General features: G+C 35.6%; 2 protein-coding genes across 2 annotated transcripts; one reads left to right on the forward strand and one right to left on the reverse strand.

Moving 5' to 3' along the window:
• The first annotated feature begins 1255 nt into the window (after positions 1–1255).
• On the forward strand, positions 1256–8605 carry LOC147405568 (GPI transamidase component family protein / Gaa1-like family protein). The gene is made up of 7 exons (XM_086433346.1): positions 1256–1515; positions 1609–1700; positions 2656–2755; positions 3650–4508; positions 5134–5267; positions 6573–7932; positions 8061–8605. The coding sequence occupies exons 1-6, from the start codon at positions 1415–1417 to the stop codon at positions 7423–7425; spliced, it is 2139 nt and encodes a 712-aa protein (XP_086289472.1). The 5' UTR covers positions 1256–1414; the 3' UTR covers positions 7426–7932; positions 8061–8605.
• Positions 8606–14394: 5789 nt separating this feature from the next.
• Positions 14395–15326, reverse strand: LOC147405569 (cyclin-dependent protein kinase inhibitor SMR6-like). Its single transcript, XM_086433347.1, has one exon. The coding sequence runs from the start codon at positions 14890–14892 to the stop codon at positions 14572–14574; it is 321 nt and encodes a 106-aa protein (XP_086289473.1). The 5' UTR covers positions 14893–15326; the 3' UTR covers positions 14395–14571.
• Positions 15327–18369: the final 3043 nt, after the last annotated feature.

The raw sequence follows: 18369 nt of genomic DNA on the forward strand, positions 1-18369 counted from the left end.
GACCATGAGTGGAAGACAAGTTTGAATGGTTAAGTAGGTTAAAGAAAGAGAGCTATTATTATCACAACAACTTTTACTAAGGCCACCCCAAATGTGAGCTAATTATTTGGTGATTTACATATGATTTGGGTTGGCACTAGCAACAGTTGGTGCGTCAATAGAATATTTCCAAAAGAAATTGTATTGGGTTGAAGATTGAGATTCTTTGGAGAAAAATCAGGGTATTTGTAATGAGATTAAAAGTGAAGTTTATTTTGGTCATTTTATATTAGTCTTTCGTGCAAGACCGGAGGCAATCTATGATTCCTAAACGGTTTCATGTCAGGATGTGCGATATGAGCTACAATCTTGAGGTCACTTCAACATTATTCAACAAAAAATATTCAAAGAAAATAAGTTTTATTTATTTATTTATAACTTGTGCATGGTTATAGGCTTATAGCATAACATACTAGAACAGGAATATCATAACCCTTAGTAATTTCAAATATCAACTCTCGATCATAATTTGAAAATTGTCCAAGACAAGATGTCATAAGCATGATCAATAGTTTTCTTCCTCTTCTTCTTCTTCTTCTTCATGGTTCAAAATTTCAAAGAAAATCTCCCGTCTTTTTCTTATTGGAATTATTTATGAACAATACAAGATTATTTCAAGGAAAATCACTATAGGTATGAGCAAAAGGTGATTTAAATGAATTTAAGACCTCTCATTTTTTTTTTAAGAGAGGCCTTAAACACTTCACTCAATACTTGTTGGTTGATGAAAAATACAAAAAATATAATTTACAGAGTAATACATCATTTAGATCTGAGTGGATACATGAATAGATTCGTATCCAACCCAGGTCCAGGAACATCAACCCATATCCAACCCACTTTTTCAATCCAGATATACTTGAAGAAACCAAACCTGCTAAATTCAAATTCAAATCCACATCACTTAAATTTCAGATAAAATCTGACCCATTTGAGCCCTGATTTCTAGACTCGGATCAATTGACTCATTGTGTTGACAAGTTAATATGTCGAATCGATGCATTGGCTCTCGATTCTGAACGAGTTCAATCGACTAGGAGAGTTTTAAAACCAATCCTTTGAAAAACAGAGGTGTAATATAGTCATTGAGTTTAGACTTGGGTCAATGTCATGAAGCAAGGGAGACAAACCTAAATTAACTTAACATAGGGTGGCGATTCTAATTTACTTGATCAATGAAGGAGGATACATCAATTTTGAAACTTTCACGCTCTTCGTCTCCTCTCTACTCTAGTCATCTCTCCGTAAACCCTATATTTCTCTTCCTCGATCTCTCCAAAATCCAAAATGTGAGAACGAAAAATTCTCAGATCGACTTGATTTTCCATCTTTTTCGAAAAACAGCTGAAGCTCTTCACCTTCATCTGCAACTACAATGGCGGAGAACGAGACATTGGATTCCCAAAACCCTAAAATGAAACTTCGACCGATCGTTCGTATTGGGATCTTTCTTATCTCTCACAGTGCTCTTGTTAGGTATTTTAGTTCTCATTCTCTCTTTTTCTCTCAAATCGATCATCTGATTACAATACTGATCTACTGTTATTCTCTGTGGGTTTTTGGATTCAGTGTGGTGTGCTGTGTTGTGGGGATTGTGACTCTCTTTCTCCTCCCTGTTTTGGCCAAGAACACTTACATTTCTGAGAACGCTCTTATGCCAGGTCGATCTCAAATTACACTATTTTTTCTTGTAAATTGAGGGAAATTATGAATTTGTAGCAGCAATTCTCATGCCCATTAACATAAATTGAATTTATGGATTTCTAGGTTTTGTGAAATTTAGATTGGTGGACGAAATTGGAAATTGACGTTGGTTTAACTGAGTTCTTGTACTTTTTTTTAAAATAAATTTTTTTTGTTTTCAAGCCCTGATTAAGAGATTCTATTGTTACACCAACTTTTACTTATAACAACACACCAATCATTTTGAAATTGACGGATTGTTTATAGGCTAAATTACCATTTGGTGGGCTGAATATGAAGAAATTCCAATTCGGGCTCACTGTTCATTTTAATTCCCAAAATATGAAGTGCAAGATCGCAGGTTCTTCAAAGTGATGATCTTGCTGATATTTTTTCTTCTTTTCAAATTGACAATCTCCTTGGTTTATATAACGAGGATCTCGCTAAAAAGTGGTGAACTTGCGAGATCGACACTTTTATAACCAGCGATATTGTCACTTTTCAAATAATTATCAGCAATCTCGCCGCTTTATATCAGTGAGATCGTCACTTTGAAGAACATGCTATCTCGCGCTTCATGTTTTGGGAATATCGTACAGTGAGCCGGAATGGGAATTTCGTCAAAGGTTGATCACGTTTTGGGAAATTTCTCTTGTTTATATGTAAATTAGTGTGTTGTAAGTAAAAGTTGGTGTGTTAATAGAATTTTTCTGCCTGATTTTGACTAATAAGGTTCTAATATTAGGCTCTATTAAACTTTTGGAAAATACTCATATGGACTAAACATGATTAGCGGCCATTAGATTATACGTATTTCAGCTTCCCCAATGTGATATACATGCTCAATGGATTCATGGAAGCCGTTTGATTTAAATATTTACTTTCCTGATTTAATACTTATATGTTTGATTTAATAAATTTAGTATATCACAGGTTCTGCTAATCCCACATTCTCTGGTCTTGACACAATGGAGGCAAATCGATTGGTTAAGGATATAATGAGCTTGAAACGAAAGTCGGGAGAAGCAGGAATGTATGTACTATCTCCACGTAGCATTATACCATTTTTTTTGTCCAATTTATATATCTATATTCATTCAAATTATTTTACTACGATGAGCATTATTTTCAGTTGGTCACCTCAACCGACCGTTATACATTTTTTGTCCTCTTCTTGAATAAATTTATACTTCAAAAAAAAAAAAAAATCTATTTCTTTGATGATGTATGATGGTAAGCAACAGAGTGGGATTTCTTTTGATAGGAACTTTACCCTGGTTTAAAGTGTGTTATAATTTGACTGACTTTGTTGACTGATAAGAAACTTTATTTTACCCAAGCGTTCGACCATTAGCAAATAATGCCTTTAAATCTTGTAAGTCCATGGTTGGTTGCAGAAAATAGTTAGCAAAACTGGATTATACCATTATATTGAACTTGTACAATTGCTTCACAGTTCACACCCTTATATCGCCAAATTATTGATTTTGATATATATGTGAGTCCCGTTTGGCAGCCAATGTTTGGGAGCCAAAATTTGTCCTCTATGGGCTAAAAGTTTTGGATTGGGATGATTTTTTGTGGGGCAATGTTTGGCAGCCAACATTAGGGAGCCAACGTTGGAAGCAGATTTTTTTCCTCTATGGGTTAGAAGTTTCAGAATGGGCTGATTTTTTGTGAGGATGATCTCTATGGTGAGGAGATCATCCTCACTGAAAACCAGCCCATTCCGAAACTTCTAACCCCGGTTTACTAGTTGAAGATTTGTGGACTGTCAATTTTTACCGTTAATTTGTAAACCACTTTTGTTGGGGTTAGAAGTTTAGGAATGGGCTGATTTTTTGTGATAATCTTTGGTTGTATTTTGCTATCTTCCAACATTTGCTCAACTTAATTATACTTTGTCTTGGTTTTTATACTGATACAGAGAAATTCCAAGATTGCTCACAAAACAAATGGCAGAATTAGGTGCTGAAGTTTACCATCACAAGTTCCACACTCAAATAAATCAGTTCCATCCACTCCACTTTTTCGCTAGTAGCTCGTATTCTTGGATAATGCAAGAGAACAGCAGTTGTACATCACATGGTATTAATTCTGTTGGTATAATAAGAGCTCCGCGTGGTGATGGAAAAGAATCTATTGTGTTGGTGACACCTTACAATTCGACAAACATTAAACTAAGTGAGGCTTTATCATTAGGTCTTGCCTACTCAATATTCTCCCTACTTAGCCGAGTCAATTGGCTTGCCAAAGATATTGTATGGTTGGCTGCAGATTCTCGTTATGGAGAGTATGCCTCTGTTGCTGCTTGGCTTGGAGATTACCATACTCCTGAATTTGGAATGGGAAAAATAGATACCGACACGTGCCTTGAAAACAACAATCTTCATGAATGGGAAGAGATTCCGATAACTGGAAGAACACCCGATGTTTTTAGACGAGCTGGAACTATGGCTGCTGCATTTGTCTTGAAGGTTGTGGATAGAAAGGAAGAGAGTGAGAAGGATACTCTTAGTATATATGCTGAGGCATCTAACGGGCAGATGCCAAACCTGGATCTCATCAATATTGTGCACTATTTGGCTGTACATAGACAAGGTTTGCGTGTAAAGGTGGAGAAATTATATTTATTACTTAGCTCTAAATGGCTCGAGGTTGTTGGTGAAACACTTGAGTTGATAGGAAAAATTGCTAAAAGTTTAAATCCTCAATGGAAATTTGGTATCTCTGTCTCTGATTACATCGAAGGCACGGCTACACTCGCAAGTTCATTGTATTATCAAGTAAGCATCATAAATGGTCTGTGTTGTTGTTGCTAGACGAACAAAGTATAAAGAACTAACATAAGGGAAATCTAAGCACAAACAGTCAAGCACTAGGAATGGAATCCATATGATGTACCACTACACATGATGCATGTGCAGGGTGTGGGGTTCACCAGTTTATGGCGTCAATCACCTAGTCTACCACCTTATTTTGGACAATATGTAGTTTGTAGATCTGATGTTTCTATCATCTGCTTGGATGAATTTTTTGGATTTAAGAATAATGATAAACTGACTCAAAAACAGATGCTCAAATATGGTCAACTGACATGGAATGTGCACAGAACCATATATTTTCCATGTGTATCTCAAGGAAAAAAAATCTGTGGTTCTGTGCACATGTTTGATTATATTTTTTTTATTCAGTTTATCATGACTCTTTCTCCTCAGGTAATATCCATTGAATGGTGTCCCCCACCCCACACACACACTGCGTGTGATCCATGAATTGTTATGCTGTTGATGGTATACTTTTGCTTTACCTGATGGGTATTGCATGTGTTCTCATAGAGGAAAACTGAAAGAAGCTTCACTTTTGCCATTCAATTAAGATGCTGATGTTTTTCATTTCTTTTCTTGATAGGCACTAGGTGTTCCGACTGGTTCGCATGGTGCTTTCCGTGATTACCAAGTTGATGCCATTACTTTGGAGATTTCACCCAAAATTTCTTTGAATAATGAGGCCAGGCGATCTGAGTTCCTTCTACGGGGCGGCAGGTCAGCATTCACACATTTTTTCCGTTCTCTTTAGGATTTGCCTTAGGTAATTAATTTATGCAATTTCTAATCCCTAGGGTATGGTTCTGGTCATTGGTTATTCTAAAGAAGTGTTGTGGGGATTTGGTCTGTGGAAAGCTAAAGATCTTTCACTCTGCTTTTGTCATTGAAATGGCCAAGCAAAGTTTTTTCTATTTCGGCACCAACTTTTTTTTTTTCTGATGGGCGAGCTGGGCTTGAACCCACGACCTCAAAGTTGCTTTGCAATGTGTTAAACCTACTGAGCTATGGGTCTAATCCCACCAACTTTGATCTTGGCTAAGAGAGAAATGAAATCTTGAAACTTCACCAAATTTTAGTGACATTAAATATTGGAAAAATTTTATGGTTCAGTCGACATTGGTCAAAATTTCATGACGTTTAAATTTTAGGAATTGCTCAAAATTTTCAAGGAATCTTGAATTATCTATGGGATTCAAAACCTTTAGGTTAGGGCCAGTTTTAAGTTTTTTTTGAGTTCCTATTTCCTCTACTTCTATGATAGGTCTACCTTAAATGTTTAATCACCGGTCAGCAGGGGCGGATTTACAGTGGGGGCACTTGCCTCCACAAGAATTTTCAAAATTCTATGGATTAGTGAACTATTGTGACATATTTTAACACAGATAAAAAAATCTGCACTATTGCCCCCACAAAATTTCTTTCCACTCTTAGTTGCCCCACAACTATTTTTTTTTCACTCTTAGTCGTCCCCACAAAAAATTTTCTACTCTTGGTTGGCCCCACATGGGCAAAATCCTGGCTCTGCCCCTGCTGGTCAGTAGTTACCATTTCTATATTGGATTTGAGCTTCTTGGTTGTTAGATGTAATTTACTTTTTTTGAATACATTGAACACTAATTTGAAATCTTGGATGGTAAAAACCTTATAGCATGGAAAATCTTGGTGTGTTGCCAAGTTCTCCTTTTCTTTCTATTTTTTGGAGGCTTCTATGGGAAAATTACAAAAGTTAAGAATTATTTTTTTCTAGAAAACTGATTATTAGCAACCAAAAGTGTCACAATTTTTTTAAAATGAGATTTTGCCTCGAGAAACAATTTAAATTTTACTAGACATTTCATTGCACAAAAAAATTCATGTCCTTTCTTTTTATGAAATATTCTAAATTTGTTGGAAAATTACTTGTCGCTGAGTTTTGAGAAAGTAGCAGACCTTGTTCTTCTGCTTCCATATCTTTCAAGAGCCATTATTAATTTATTTTCTATTATTCGGTTTGCGCTCAAGATTTTGAGATGTTTGATGCAGGTTGATTGAAGGAGTCATACGATCAGTAAACAACCTTCTTGAAAAGTTTCATCAATCCTTCTTTCTCTACCTCTTGACTGGTCCCAATAAGTTTGTTTCTGTTGGAGTCTATATGATTGCTTTTGCGCTACTCATTGTACCTCTTCCAGTAGTTGCAGCTGCTCTCTATTCCAACTCTAATAGATTCCTTAGCTCAACAAACGACAACCACAAACCTGATCTCCCCATTGTCCATAAATCATGGAGATGGCTACACGCCACAAAAGTGGTTTTCATAGTTCACCTATGGGGCGCCATTGTTTCATTAGTTCCCTCTCTGATCAGTCAAATACAGAATAGGACCCCAACGACCAGTATGTTAGCCTGGACCTCACTCTCTATTTTCAGCCTTCTCATTCTTCACCGTATTTTGGGTTCCCCTTATTCGTACATTAGTGCACCTCAATCTCAAAACAGAGAATGGGCTATTTTAAAGGCTGTAATGATCGCGGTTGCTGCAATTGGTCTAGGCCTCATGTCAATCATTAACTTTGCAACAGCTCAGATTGGGGCTATACTGATGGTTCCAATGTGTTTGATCACACATCCTTTAAAGCTTTTGAGAAGATTTGGGAGGTTAAGAGCATTCTTCTTGATAGTTTGTAATTTATTGTTGGTATTCATTGGATTTCCTCCTACAGCATTGCTTGTGATGAAAGGCTGGCATGAAGGATTTGGCAGTGTCAGTGTGGGTGACTTCTGGAATTGGGCCGAGTCTCTTTGGGTTTGGAATAGTGCGACTTACCTTTATTTGGTTTTGATCCATCTTCCTTGTTGGGTTTTATGCATACACGTGTTACTTCATCCTTGTTGACTACTCTTGTTGTTGTAAAATTGTCCTCATAAACATTTTTCTAATTGGGTTATTACTAAATTATTTAGTTAACCATAACAGTCAGAAGGGAAATGAATCCCACATATTTTGTTTTCTGTTTTCTAAATGCTTGCCAGAAAACATGCTCTAATAGGGAAATCATATAGGCATCTGCTTGGGTTTTAAACAACCTTGCAAAACATCAATTCATGGTGTCTATTGATGGCCATGCTCTTGGATTTGCGGTAGAAAGATCATTGCCATTGTTACATACAAAACAAGTACATTGAAAAATGGGCCTTTAAAACAAGACTGCAGTGGAGCATATTAAGGACATGGGTGTCAAGCTTGGGAAGATCTAGGCCCTTGAATGTCCCTTTATAAATGATGGAATGTATTACAAGAGCTTGGTCTATTTCGACCCATCTTTTGAAAAATCATGAAAGTTTAATCAATGTCAGATGCAATCATTTTCCAGTGCGAGGCAGAGTCTTTGTCTGTGGACAGGTTGGGTTTCTTAGTCCTTTCAATGTTCTTAGTCAGATGTAGTCTTTTTCCCTTGCCGGGTAGATTCTTTGTCTGCCAATGATTTCTTAGTTCTTATCATCTGAGTTTCAATTGTTTTCTTGGTGCAGGTAGCAGTTGCAGTCGGAGGAATTTGTTGGATCAAGGCCAAAACATCACATTTGGGGTGGTGATTATTATGGTTCCAAATCCGAGGAAGACCGGACGGTTCAACCAAATCATTCCAATGTTGATGACCAATCAGTGTCAAGGTACTACCCTTCTATGTTAACTGTGTAGCATGGCCACTCCATTTATTTCTATTTTAAAGTCTTCGTAGAAGTAAATACACACTGATATAATATAAGCCTGCCTTATATACCACGTGGCACAAGGACAGGTCTTTGGTTCCTATATGGATCCCCCTTTGGAGATTTGCTTAGTGAAAAATCGATTTGGTCCATTGTTTACAGTCAGGCTTAAAATATGGAGCTGTTTCTGAAAAATGTTATAATCACATTGTTTTAGGCTAGAGACACGAAATTATTCCCTGAAGATGTACTTAAAAACTGATAGATCGTTATTCCTCGAGTCCCTTAAGTTGATCCTGTAGAATCTGACCTATTATCTTGTTGAGCATGTGTGGCATGGGCAAGTAGTTGATTTGGTTTGCTAATTGTTTCTCTTATCCACTTTTCTACTCAAAGAGAAGCGAGTTTGGGTTTATTAAGATAATGTGTTCCCCAAGATGGCTTCTGCTGCTTTTGTATGTGCTTTTCAACCCGGAAACATAATAGAATGGGTGAAGTTTCACTCGATCAGGTTTGAATGAAATCTCCATATTGATTAAAATGATCATATAACATCCCTGTTTGAGCTCCCACGATAATTACAAACCTTAGATTTCTTATTTATGCTGAGTAATTAATTAAGTCTTAAATCTACTTCATGGGTAATGGAGGTATGCGTGTTGCGACAGTTTTTTCACCCTTCCCCTACTGCACTCTTCTTTAGAGAGCTTCTATGGCCACACCAACTTTTACTAATGGTACCGCAAGAAGTCTCCTAATTCTTTGGTGATTTACATATGAGAATTGGGGTGGTGTTATCAGAATTGGTGGGCCAGTAGAATATTTCTTTAATGTGGTTTTAGCAAGGAAAGTTATAGTTGAAGTTGTTGCAAGAGTGTAGAACAGACAATGGAGTGAAATGAACTTTTAATTCAGAATGAATCACATAATGAAAGCTCATTTCTTCACTCAATTATCTGTTCTACATACTTGCAACAACTTCAACTATAACTTTCCCTGCTAAAATCACATTAAAGAAAAATTCTATTGCCACACCAATTACTGCTAAAGTCAATGCTTATTTCAAACATTCCCAACCATCTGATCAGTCCAATTTGGATTGCTTGACAAAAGAAGGGGTAGGATGGTTAGGTGCCTGGGCCTTAGAATCTGTTCGATTTTGAAGATTTCAAACATGATTTGTTGCTACCCTATCATTCAAACTTTGACATGTTAATCTGTCCACAGATGGTAAGTAAGCAGGAACCCCTTCATATTTTGTTGAATATTTGAGATTTCAAACAGATAACATAATACCCCCTGACTTTGTTCTACTCTGGAAGATCAACATCAAATGACCTCGGCCTCAACCTCTAAGCCAAAAATCCCTTGATTCCCCCAAATCTTACTCCTTGACCTTGTTCTACTCTTTAAGACTAACAAAAAATGACCTTGGCTTCAACTTATATCCCTTTATTGTACCCTTCACCCTCCACACAATCGTCAACCTCTAACACTATCACTTTTTTCTTCTTGTATTCAACCATTAGATTTTCTCTAAAAGAATATGGATTTTAAAAATGATTTATTGTATTGGATCAAGAGCTTGAATATTGCATATTAGATGAGGGCATTTAGGATATTTTATTAGTCTTCCATGTAGACTAGGTCAAGAGCAATATGTCATCAGTTTCAAAAACCAGCGTCCATAAGCGGGGTAGACCATGGTTTCAAACTGACTTTCTGTCTAGCATTGGTGGCGTCCCACGGAGACCGAGTTGACTTGTCTCACATGAGTCAAATCCTTTAAAATCAGTTTAATTTTAATAAATAGTTATTTATAGTCATAATTATTATTTTTATAAATTATTTAATACACCAATAATCCCAATATAACATTTTCTTGCTACATGCTCCAAGTTAATAAACTAGATCTTTATAACTAGATGCACCCGTACTTAATTTTTTTTATTTATTAAATTACACTTTTACCTACGCATAAGTTTACTTATCCGGAAATATGAGGTGAGTTTATAGAAATATTTGTGAATAAGTAAATTTATGTGGGGAAGAATATTTTGGAAAGAGAGTATCTATTAACATACCAACTTTTTACTTGTTACATGTCAATGTATATTGCTGATAACTGTTTACATGTAGGATTGGCGTGTTGTAAGTAAAAGATGGTGTGCCAATAGAATCTCTCTTTTAGAAAAATTTACATTTTTAAAGAGATTTGCTATTGCCTCACTAATTTGGACTAATGCCACACCAACCGTGTGCAATTCTTATATAGGAATTGTTGTGGCATTAATAAAAGTTGGTGTGGCAATAGTAGTTTTCTATTAAAATGAATTTTTGATTAAAAACTTATATAATGATATAATAAGTAATTTCCCCAATTGTAAAATCTTGAGATGGCCAACCATGATCTGAAAAATCCATAGAAAGGAAGGGTTATTTCAGTCATTTAAATTAACTAAAAAGGGCATAAATGTCAATATCCTTGGAAAAATTGTTTAGTACTAGTAGCTTGAGTACCAGTATGACGTGTCGACGTCGTTCCCCGCTTTTCCCGGGCTTTTCTTTTTGGCGCGAAGCAGACCATTACAATCCAAATTTGTATTTTCTTCGTTCCCGCCAAAAACGACACGGTCAGTTCGGGCAGAAAGAAAGAAAAAACGGGTTGATTTGTTATTTTTAGGGTGAAAGGTAGATGGAAAGTTGTTATTATCTTTTGAGAATCTTCTACTTAGGATTCCTTTGAGAGGCATGCGTGAATGTCTCTACCGTCAATTTACATTGGATTCCTTTAGATATCTCTCATTATTCAAACAATTAATTATCTCTTCTCTTCATTTTCTTTCCCCCACTTTTCAACTCCTTTCCTTATCTCTTTACAATATTTCCTCTCTACGTCTCTACCATTGTACATCTGTATCTTTAACCCAATTTTTTTTAATAATTTAATTCAAAGTTCAAACAAGTTACTTTAGCTTATATTAGGCTTTAACATCTAATAAGAACCATAGATTTTATTTTGATGATTTCGACATACCCCTCCCACTTTTTGATGAATATTTAAAATACCCTTATATTTTCAAACTGATGGCATCCCTTGAAGCCTTCTTTTATAAACAAGCAAAAAATGACTTAAATGCCTTCATCTTCAACTATTATAAGAAGTTTTTTTTTTAATTATTCAACCTCATCTTAATCTTTTGTAGAAAACCCTTAAGTGTCTTGAAAGTTGAAGTAGATAAAATCTTAGAATAATGATTGTCTAATGCCCCCCTTCACATATGCCCCCTCATGTGGCATGTGCTTGACCCATAGATTCTTTTTCTTAGGATACACAACTACACAGATTTATGGGAATGTATAGTTTTGTATTCCAAGGGAAAAATCTATGGTTCTAGCCCATGTCATGTCGGGTGTGTGTCAAAAAATCACAACTCAAAGTCTTAAGGTTGAAAATATTTTACCCAAGAAATTGAATATGACAGAGTTTGAAATGAAAAACCAAGCATTTTTGGTTAGAGGATGAAGACAAGGACATTTAGTTTGAAAACATAAAAGGGTAAATTTTTTTTTTTTTACCCAAGATGATTGGTTTTGGCAAGAAAAAATCAATGGTTTTTTTAGCTAAAGATTAAGAAAAGGACATTTAGGTTATTTTCATTAATCTATTTGAGAAGACCAAGGTCAAGGATATGTCATCAGTGTGAAAACATAGGGGGTATCTCAAATATTCAACAAATGCGGGGTGGTATATTTAAATCTCCCTTTATTTTTATTTGGTTGGGTCTTATCCTTCAATTATTTGCCCTAATAGTCCAATAGGAGATCTTTTACTTATCTTACAATAATGTTGTTATTGTCCCTTAATAAAGAATAATGTTATGTGGGTATCACTCATATGTAAATTATATCTTTCTTGAAACCACCCATGTGACTAAGGAATCGGGCTTTGTTAATCAAATTTATTATTAGGCACTCAGTGCTTCTTGTTTGATTATTATCAGTCAAGTTTTTTTTTTTTTTTTTAAACCCTAATTTATTTCCTAATGTGTTAATTAGGATGATTGAACATTAGAAACAAACAAGTACCTGATTTAAAAAATGTGATTAACGACAACGGCGCATGCATTCGAAATCGAAACAATGATGTGTAATTGTCTTCCATTCTATCCTTGAAAACAGTCTCTGTAGTCTTGTGGGCCTAACTGAGTGGAATGTGTGAATGGTTCCATGTGCCACAGGACAGCTCTTAATCAAAAATTTTGATTTTGATTGGTGCTTCTTATAGTACAAATATGAAGTAGCTTTCCTACTGTCACTCTTTTTAGAGATGGATTATGGTCCCACATAATTAAACCAACCACAACCTTCTATAAAAGGGAATTATTCTTCGAACACGACAAATAAATCGTGCTAGCTTATTGATCTAACTAGTCAAAATATAAATGGTATTCATTGAGCACCATAGATTTTACTCTTGAAAAAATTATGCTTACTTGAATCCCAATTTTATCAAAGTTTACGTAATTTCTTGTAAGCACACGTTCGTCCTTTCTTTTTCATATTTGAACAGAAAGATGATCACAAAGTCGTAAGGCACGATAGAATGTATGGCTAGCATTGCTCGTCCTCGGATTCCTTTTAGGAAATTTGAAAATCAAAGATCTTGATTTTTTCTTGTTATTAGGCATTAATTTCTTGTAACTTAGTTCTTGTAAAATTCCTTTTCACAGCTGTTTACCTCTATTTTCTTAATAGCTTGTAGTGAAAAATGGGAAAAGGAGATAATAGATGGATGGGAATCTCCCCATGAACAAATTGACCCTTCCATGTAATTAAGAATTTGATTAGGTTATCCAATCCAATCCAACCTGACCCACCACTTAAGTGAAGTTGAACATGTAAATCATTTGTTTATTATATAAATGAAACCATAAGATTAGGTGAAGTTCCCTTGTCACCGTTTAACTTTAAAAAAATAATAAAAAATTGTTTCTTTGATCATGCCTGACATCAACCAAAGTGAATGGTGGAGCTTACTATAGATGATTAGAAGAAAACCCTCATCTAATCAAAAGCACATTATTTTATAAATGAAAAGAGCCATCACTATAGAAAGTGTCAGTGTCATTGTCATTAAAGTAGGTCTGACTTGGAATAAAATGGGGTTTTAAAGGAGGTACATATAATTTTATTTGTTTTTGACCCAACATAGGATTCTTCTCATCTTATCTCATCTCACAATATGTGTTTGGCTTTTTGTTATGATGATGAGAGTAAAAATTACAAGGAAGGTTCTCAAAAGGCATTAGAGTCAGAGAGGGGGAGATGTCATGGTGTGTGGGACACACAAACACTATGACACTTAAGACGTCTTAAGTGTTGAGAAGTGAGAAGTAGGGACTTAGAATAGAGAAAGAGCATAAAAGGTACAGAGGACTCTTAAGGGGTGGGGGAGAGGAGGATGTAGGATTTGTCTGAGTCAATCAGTTTTGAAGCATCCGTGCAGCATCTCAACCATGAAAAAGATTTACTTTCACATGTGCATGGGCAACTTTTTTATACTTTGAGAGATTTTGACTTGCACATGAAGTCCACAGTACTCATCACACAGAGAGAGAGAGAGAGAGAGAGAGAGGTTTGAACTTTGAAGAGTAGGTGAAGGATAAAATGAGTGGAAAGAAAGACAGGGGGGAGAGAGGAAGGAGAGAGCTCTGATCAACTCAACTCCATGTTTGGCTTAGAAGAAAACATGAACAAATGTCTCTAGGCATTTCACACACACACACACAGATGGTTTGAAGAGTAGAGTGAAGAAGAGATAGAATGAAAGGGACAAAGAAAGAGGAGAGAAAGCTCTAATCAACTCCATGTTTAGCTTACCTCAACGAAAACATTAACAAATGCATCCAAGTCATTTCATTTCAAACACACACACACACACACACACACAGTCAGCTTTGATCAACTCCATGTTTATCTTCAAAAGACCGTAACATAACCACCAAAGAGACCATGAACACTGCCACTAACCATTTCATTCCAACACACACACACACACACACACACACAGCTTTGATCAATAACTATATATGACAATCTTCAGAGAGAGAGAGAGAGAGAGGTGAGGTTCTATGACAAGAAACTTATCAAATAGAGAAACTTTCTGATTGTTTATGCTCATAAGAAACACATAACCTAAGCTAAGACCCATTTCTTATAACTTTGTACATTAAATCCCCTCCACTACAAAGAACAGAGAGAAAAAGACTAAAAAAAAAAAGAACAACTACAACTACAACAACAGAAACATAAACAGATCCTATCTTACTCAGTTAGCTCTCTCAACATGGCTTATAAATACAGATTCCAAGTCAGGTGGATTAAAGAACTCTCTCACACCATTAAAATTGCACCTTGAAGAAGGTCTAGGCTTTCTTGGTGCTGGTGGGCATGGCAATCTCTCCGGTATTCTTGCTTCTTGGGCTGTTGGTGTAGTTGAACACTCTCCTTCATCACAATCGACTTCTTTCTCCATCAATTTTGTTCTTATTTGCTTCAAAGGTGTTCTTATTGGAATTCCTGCAATTACCCATTTCTTTCCTTCTGATTCTAATCCCCCATCTACTTGAAGCTTCTCTGAAAACCCCATCTTTAATCAGAAATTAAAAAACTTAAACTAAAACAAAACTTGATAAACAATGAAGGAATCTAAGGAGACCCTTTGAAAAAAAAAAAAAAAAAACTCTTTTTTTACTGATTTTGAGCTAAAGAAAGCAAGAACAGGGAGAAACCAATAGAGAAGAAATATGGGTTTTCTCCTAGAGACACTATTTTGATTCAAATCAGTAAGAGAAGCTTGGTTTGAAGAGGTGAGGATAGGAGACTTAAAGGGTCTCTATTTCATTCTCTGCTGCTCTTTTAAGCAGAGAGAGAGAGAGAGAGAGAGAGAGAGAGAGAGGTGGGGCATGAGAAAAGGATGAAAGTTTTGAATGAAGAAGATTGGGTTTTTGTGTTATTAAAGAGAGAAATTAGAGAGAGAGAGAGAGAGAGAGAGAATATTTTGGGCTGAAGAGCAGAGGAAAAGCCGAGGAAGCCCGTGACCTAAGCAAAAAGGAGCTGAAACCTATTGTTTAAGAAAATTGATGCTGTCATCCGAGGGAATGTGCTTTGTAAACCGTTGGACTTTCTTCGGTAATCGTGTTGTGTGAATCTCAACTATCGAACGGTTAGTACTATGGTGTCTGTCGTCCTCAGAGTGACAACAACGCAGCCCATAATTAAGAACTACCACGGATATACACAGAGTGAGGGGAGCTGCCCGTGAAAATTGCTGACCGCGGGCAGCAGCAACAATTGACTTTGATTGTGGCGCCAAAAATTTTTATGCTCGTTAACGGTTCTATTTCGCTCCTTCACGTCTCCCAATTGTCTCCTCATCTTCACACTTCGCTGAATTTTTCACTTGCGTTCCTTTCAATTATATTTGCGGGGCTTGGTTAACATGTGCCCTAAGGGCACACCTTAAGATGCATTAAACACACCTTGAAAATAAGAACTAGAATGGAGAATATATTTTAGGGTCCCGTTCCGCAACAAATATTTTGGCAAAACATTTTTCAAAACATGGGTTAGAGGTTTTAGAATGGGCTGATTTTTGGTGAGGATGATCTCTCAACGAGGAGGTGAGGATTGAGGAGATCATCCTCACCAAAAATCAGCCCATTTCAAAACTTCTAGTCCCATGTTTACAAGTTAAAAAATCGTGGACCGTCCATTTTTTATAAACCATTTTTGATGGGGTTAGAAGTTTTGGAATGTGCTGATTTTTGGTGATGATGATCTCCTCACCGTAGAGATCATCCTCACCAAAAATCAGCCCATTCCAAAACCTCTAACCCATGTTTTAAAAATATTTTGCCAAAATGTTTGTCAAAATGTTTGTTGCTGAACATTTCCCTATATTTTATCTATCTATCTATCTATCTGTATAAAATCTTTTGAGGACATTTTTGAAAGGAAATTCAATTTTCAAAGTGTATTTAATGCGCATAAATGTGTGCCCTTAAGGGGCACTTTGACAAAACCCATATTTATGATATGTCCAAGTTATCTCATCTTGTGAGATTCAAATAAGTTAATTCGATTTAAAATGATTTATTATATAAATTTATATTTAAATAATTAAAATGTTTTTTTTTAAGGTGAATTAATAGATGTTTAATCACAAATACTAAGTATTTTTGTATTGGATAAAAGATGAATTGGATCTAGACCCTGTAAGTGGTAGAATCTAAGAACGGTTTAGCGACCAAGTAAAGTAGGATTTGACAGTGTCTAAATATACAAGACCTAAGGAATTCTTTGACTCTACTCAACATGGCGTAGCTGACTAAGTGCATGTCCATCTCAGGCAGGGAAGGGCAAACCAAAGCAAAGTAATAGGACAGGTTGTCTCATTGTCTTTGAATTCAAATTCCCAAAAATCTTGGAATGATTGATTGTATCAATCACGTTTAAGGAATCACTCTATATTATAAAGGAAATTTCCGTTAACAAACCTAAGAATTTAGAAAGAGGATAATCCTTTCGAATGAGTTAATGGGGTGACGTGGCTAAATGGATAGTTCAAGAAGGTATCAAGCTATAAATAAGAATGGAGAGCTTGGAAGAGAATTTTTGGAGGTTGATAGTAACATACATTAATTACTTTTTGTAACTTTCATTCTAACTTGAGCGTCGTAAGGTGTTTGACAATTACCACACTGGTGCCCCAACTAATCTTTAGAGGAAGATAACCCATCATTAAAGTGATTTGAGTTGTTCGAGGTAATCTGCCAAAACAACTCAACAATTTTCTATCAAATAATACAAAATCCAATTGACTCGATTGAATTTTTATTAACCTTGTTGATATTTGCAAAGTACAAATTGGGTAAATTCTTAGATCTTAAACGAATCAATGTGATAGATGATTCACATTGTTCATCTTACTTCTTAGACCTGAATGGCTCACGTACACCATCTCAATCTCGGATGAGTTTTAAAACCATGTTTTTCATTGATTGCAATCCGACTTCTAGTCTCCTTTGAGGCACCTTATTTGCCCACTTAACGATGAAAGCAATTATGGTATTTGGGGTGTGCTTTTGGCCTCCAAGAATCCTTTTTTATTGAAAATTATAATTTGATAACTAATGTTGGAATCATTTTGCACAGTTGAAAATAGGAGAAGTCAAAAGCATTTCAATCCTCTTTCAGATACTATTTTGTGCAAGAATTTGATTGAACTTTAAGTAACATTTTTTTCTTTTTTGATGATAAGGTACCCTTATACTTTTAGTTAATAATTAGGCACTCAGAATGTTTGGAAGATATTGATTTAACAACTAAATATTCAAAACTTTAAAATAATTATGAAAATGCTTGAAAAGTTTGTTCAACCAAATGTCCCATAACTTCTTTAAGTCCCCAAAAATACTTCCTAAGCACTCTCATCAAACCTCCAAATTTTCTATTATGATAGTGCCTCCATAGATACACTTTCAAAGTATAGGTTTTGAGAGTTGCTATTGTGACACCAATTTTTGCTAATGCTACACCAATTGTGTGAAATTCTTTGGTGACTTATATAGTTATTGGTGAGGCATTAGTAAAAGTTGGTGTGGCAATAGCAGCTCTTTAGAAAATTTTGTTTTTTGTTTTTTTAAGAGATAATTATTGTTTTTCTAGGGATGGGTACAGATTTTTTTAAGGATACATTTTCTTGAGATTCCCCATAAGTATTCTCCAATCTTGACTGAGCTTCAATCCGCTTGTGTTTTCCTATGATTTAAGGAGTCTAAATAGTAATAGTGAGAAGGCAAAAGGAGGCTTCGAGTGAGGTTTCTAGGTAAACATATATATTTTTAATTATTTTATTTTATTTTACTTATTGACCAGCAGTGATTAACAATCACACATCAATGATTATCGTTATTTGGGATCTATGTTAGTGTTTTATGATTTTTTTGGTTAATTGCCGATCAACGTTGTGGAGGGTTTTTTAGGCCCTAGTCCTTGAGCTGTGTAATGCCTGGATCAAGTTTGATCGATCTTGATCTATCGACTTTGCTGCTTCAATCTTGCT

This window comes from Akebia trifoliata, chromosome 3, assembly GCF_017979445.1.
Source record: "Akebia trifoliata isolate Shusen 1 chromosome 3, ASM1797944v1, whole genome shotgun sequence".
NCBI lineage: Eukaryota > Viridiplantae > Streptophyta > Magnoliopsida > Ranunculales > Lardizabalaceae > Akebia > Akebia trifoliata.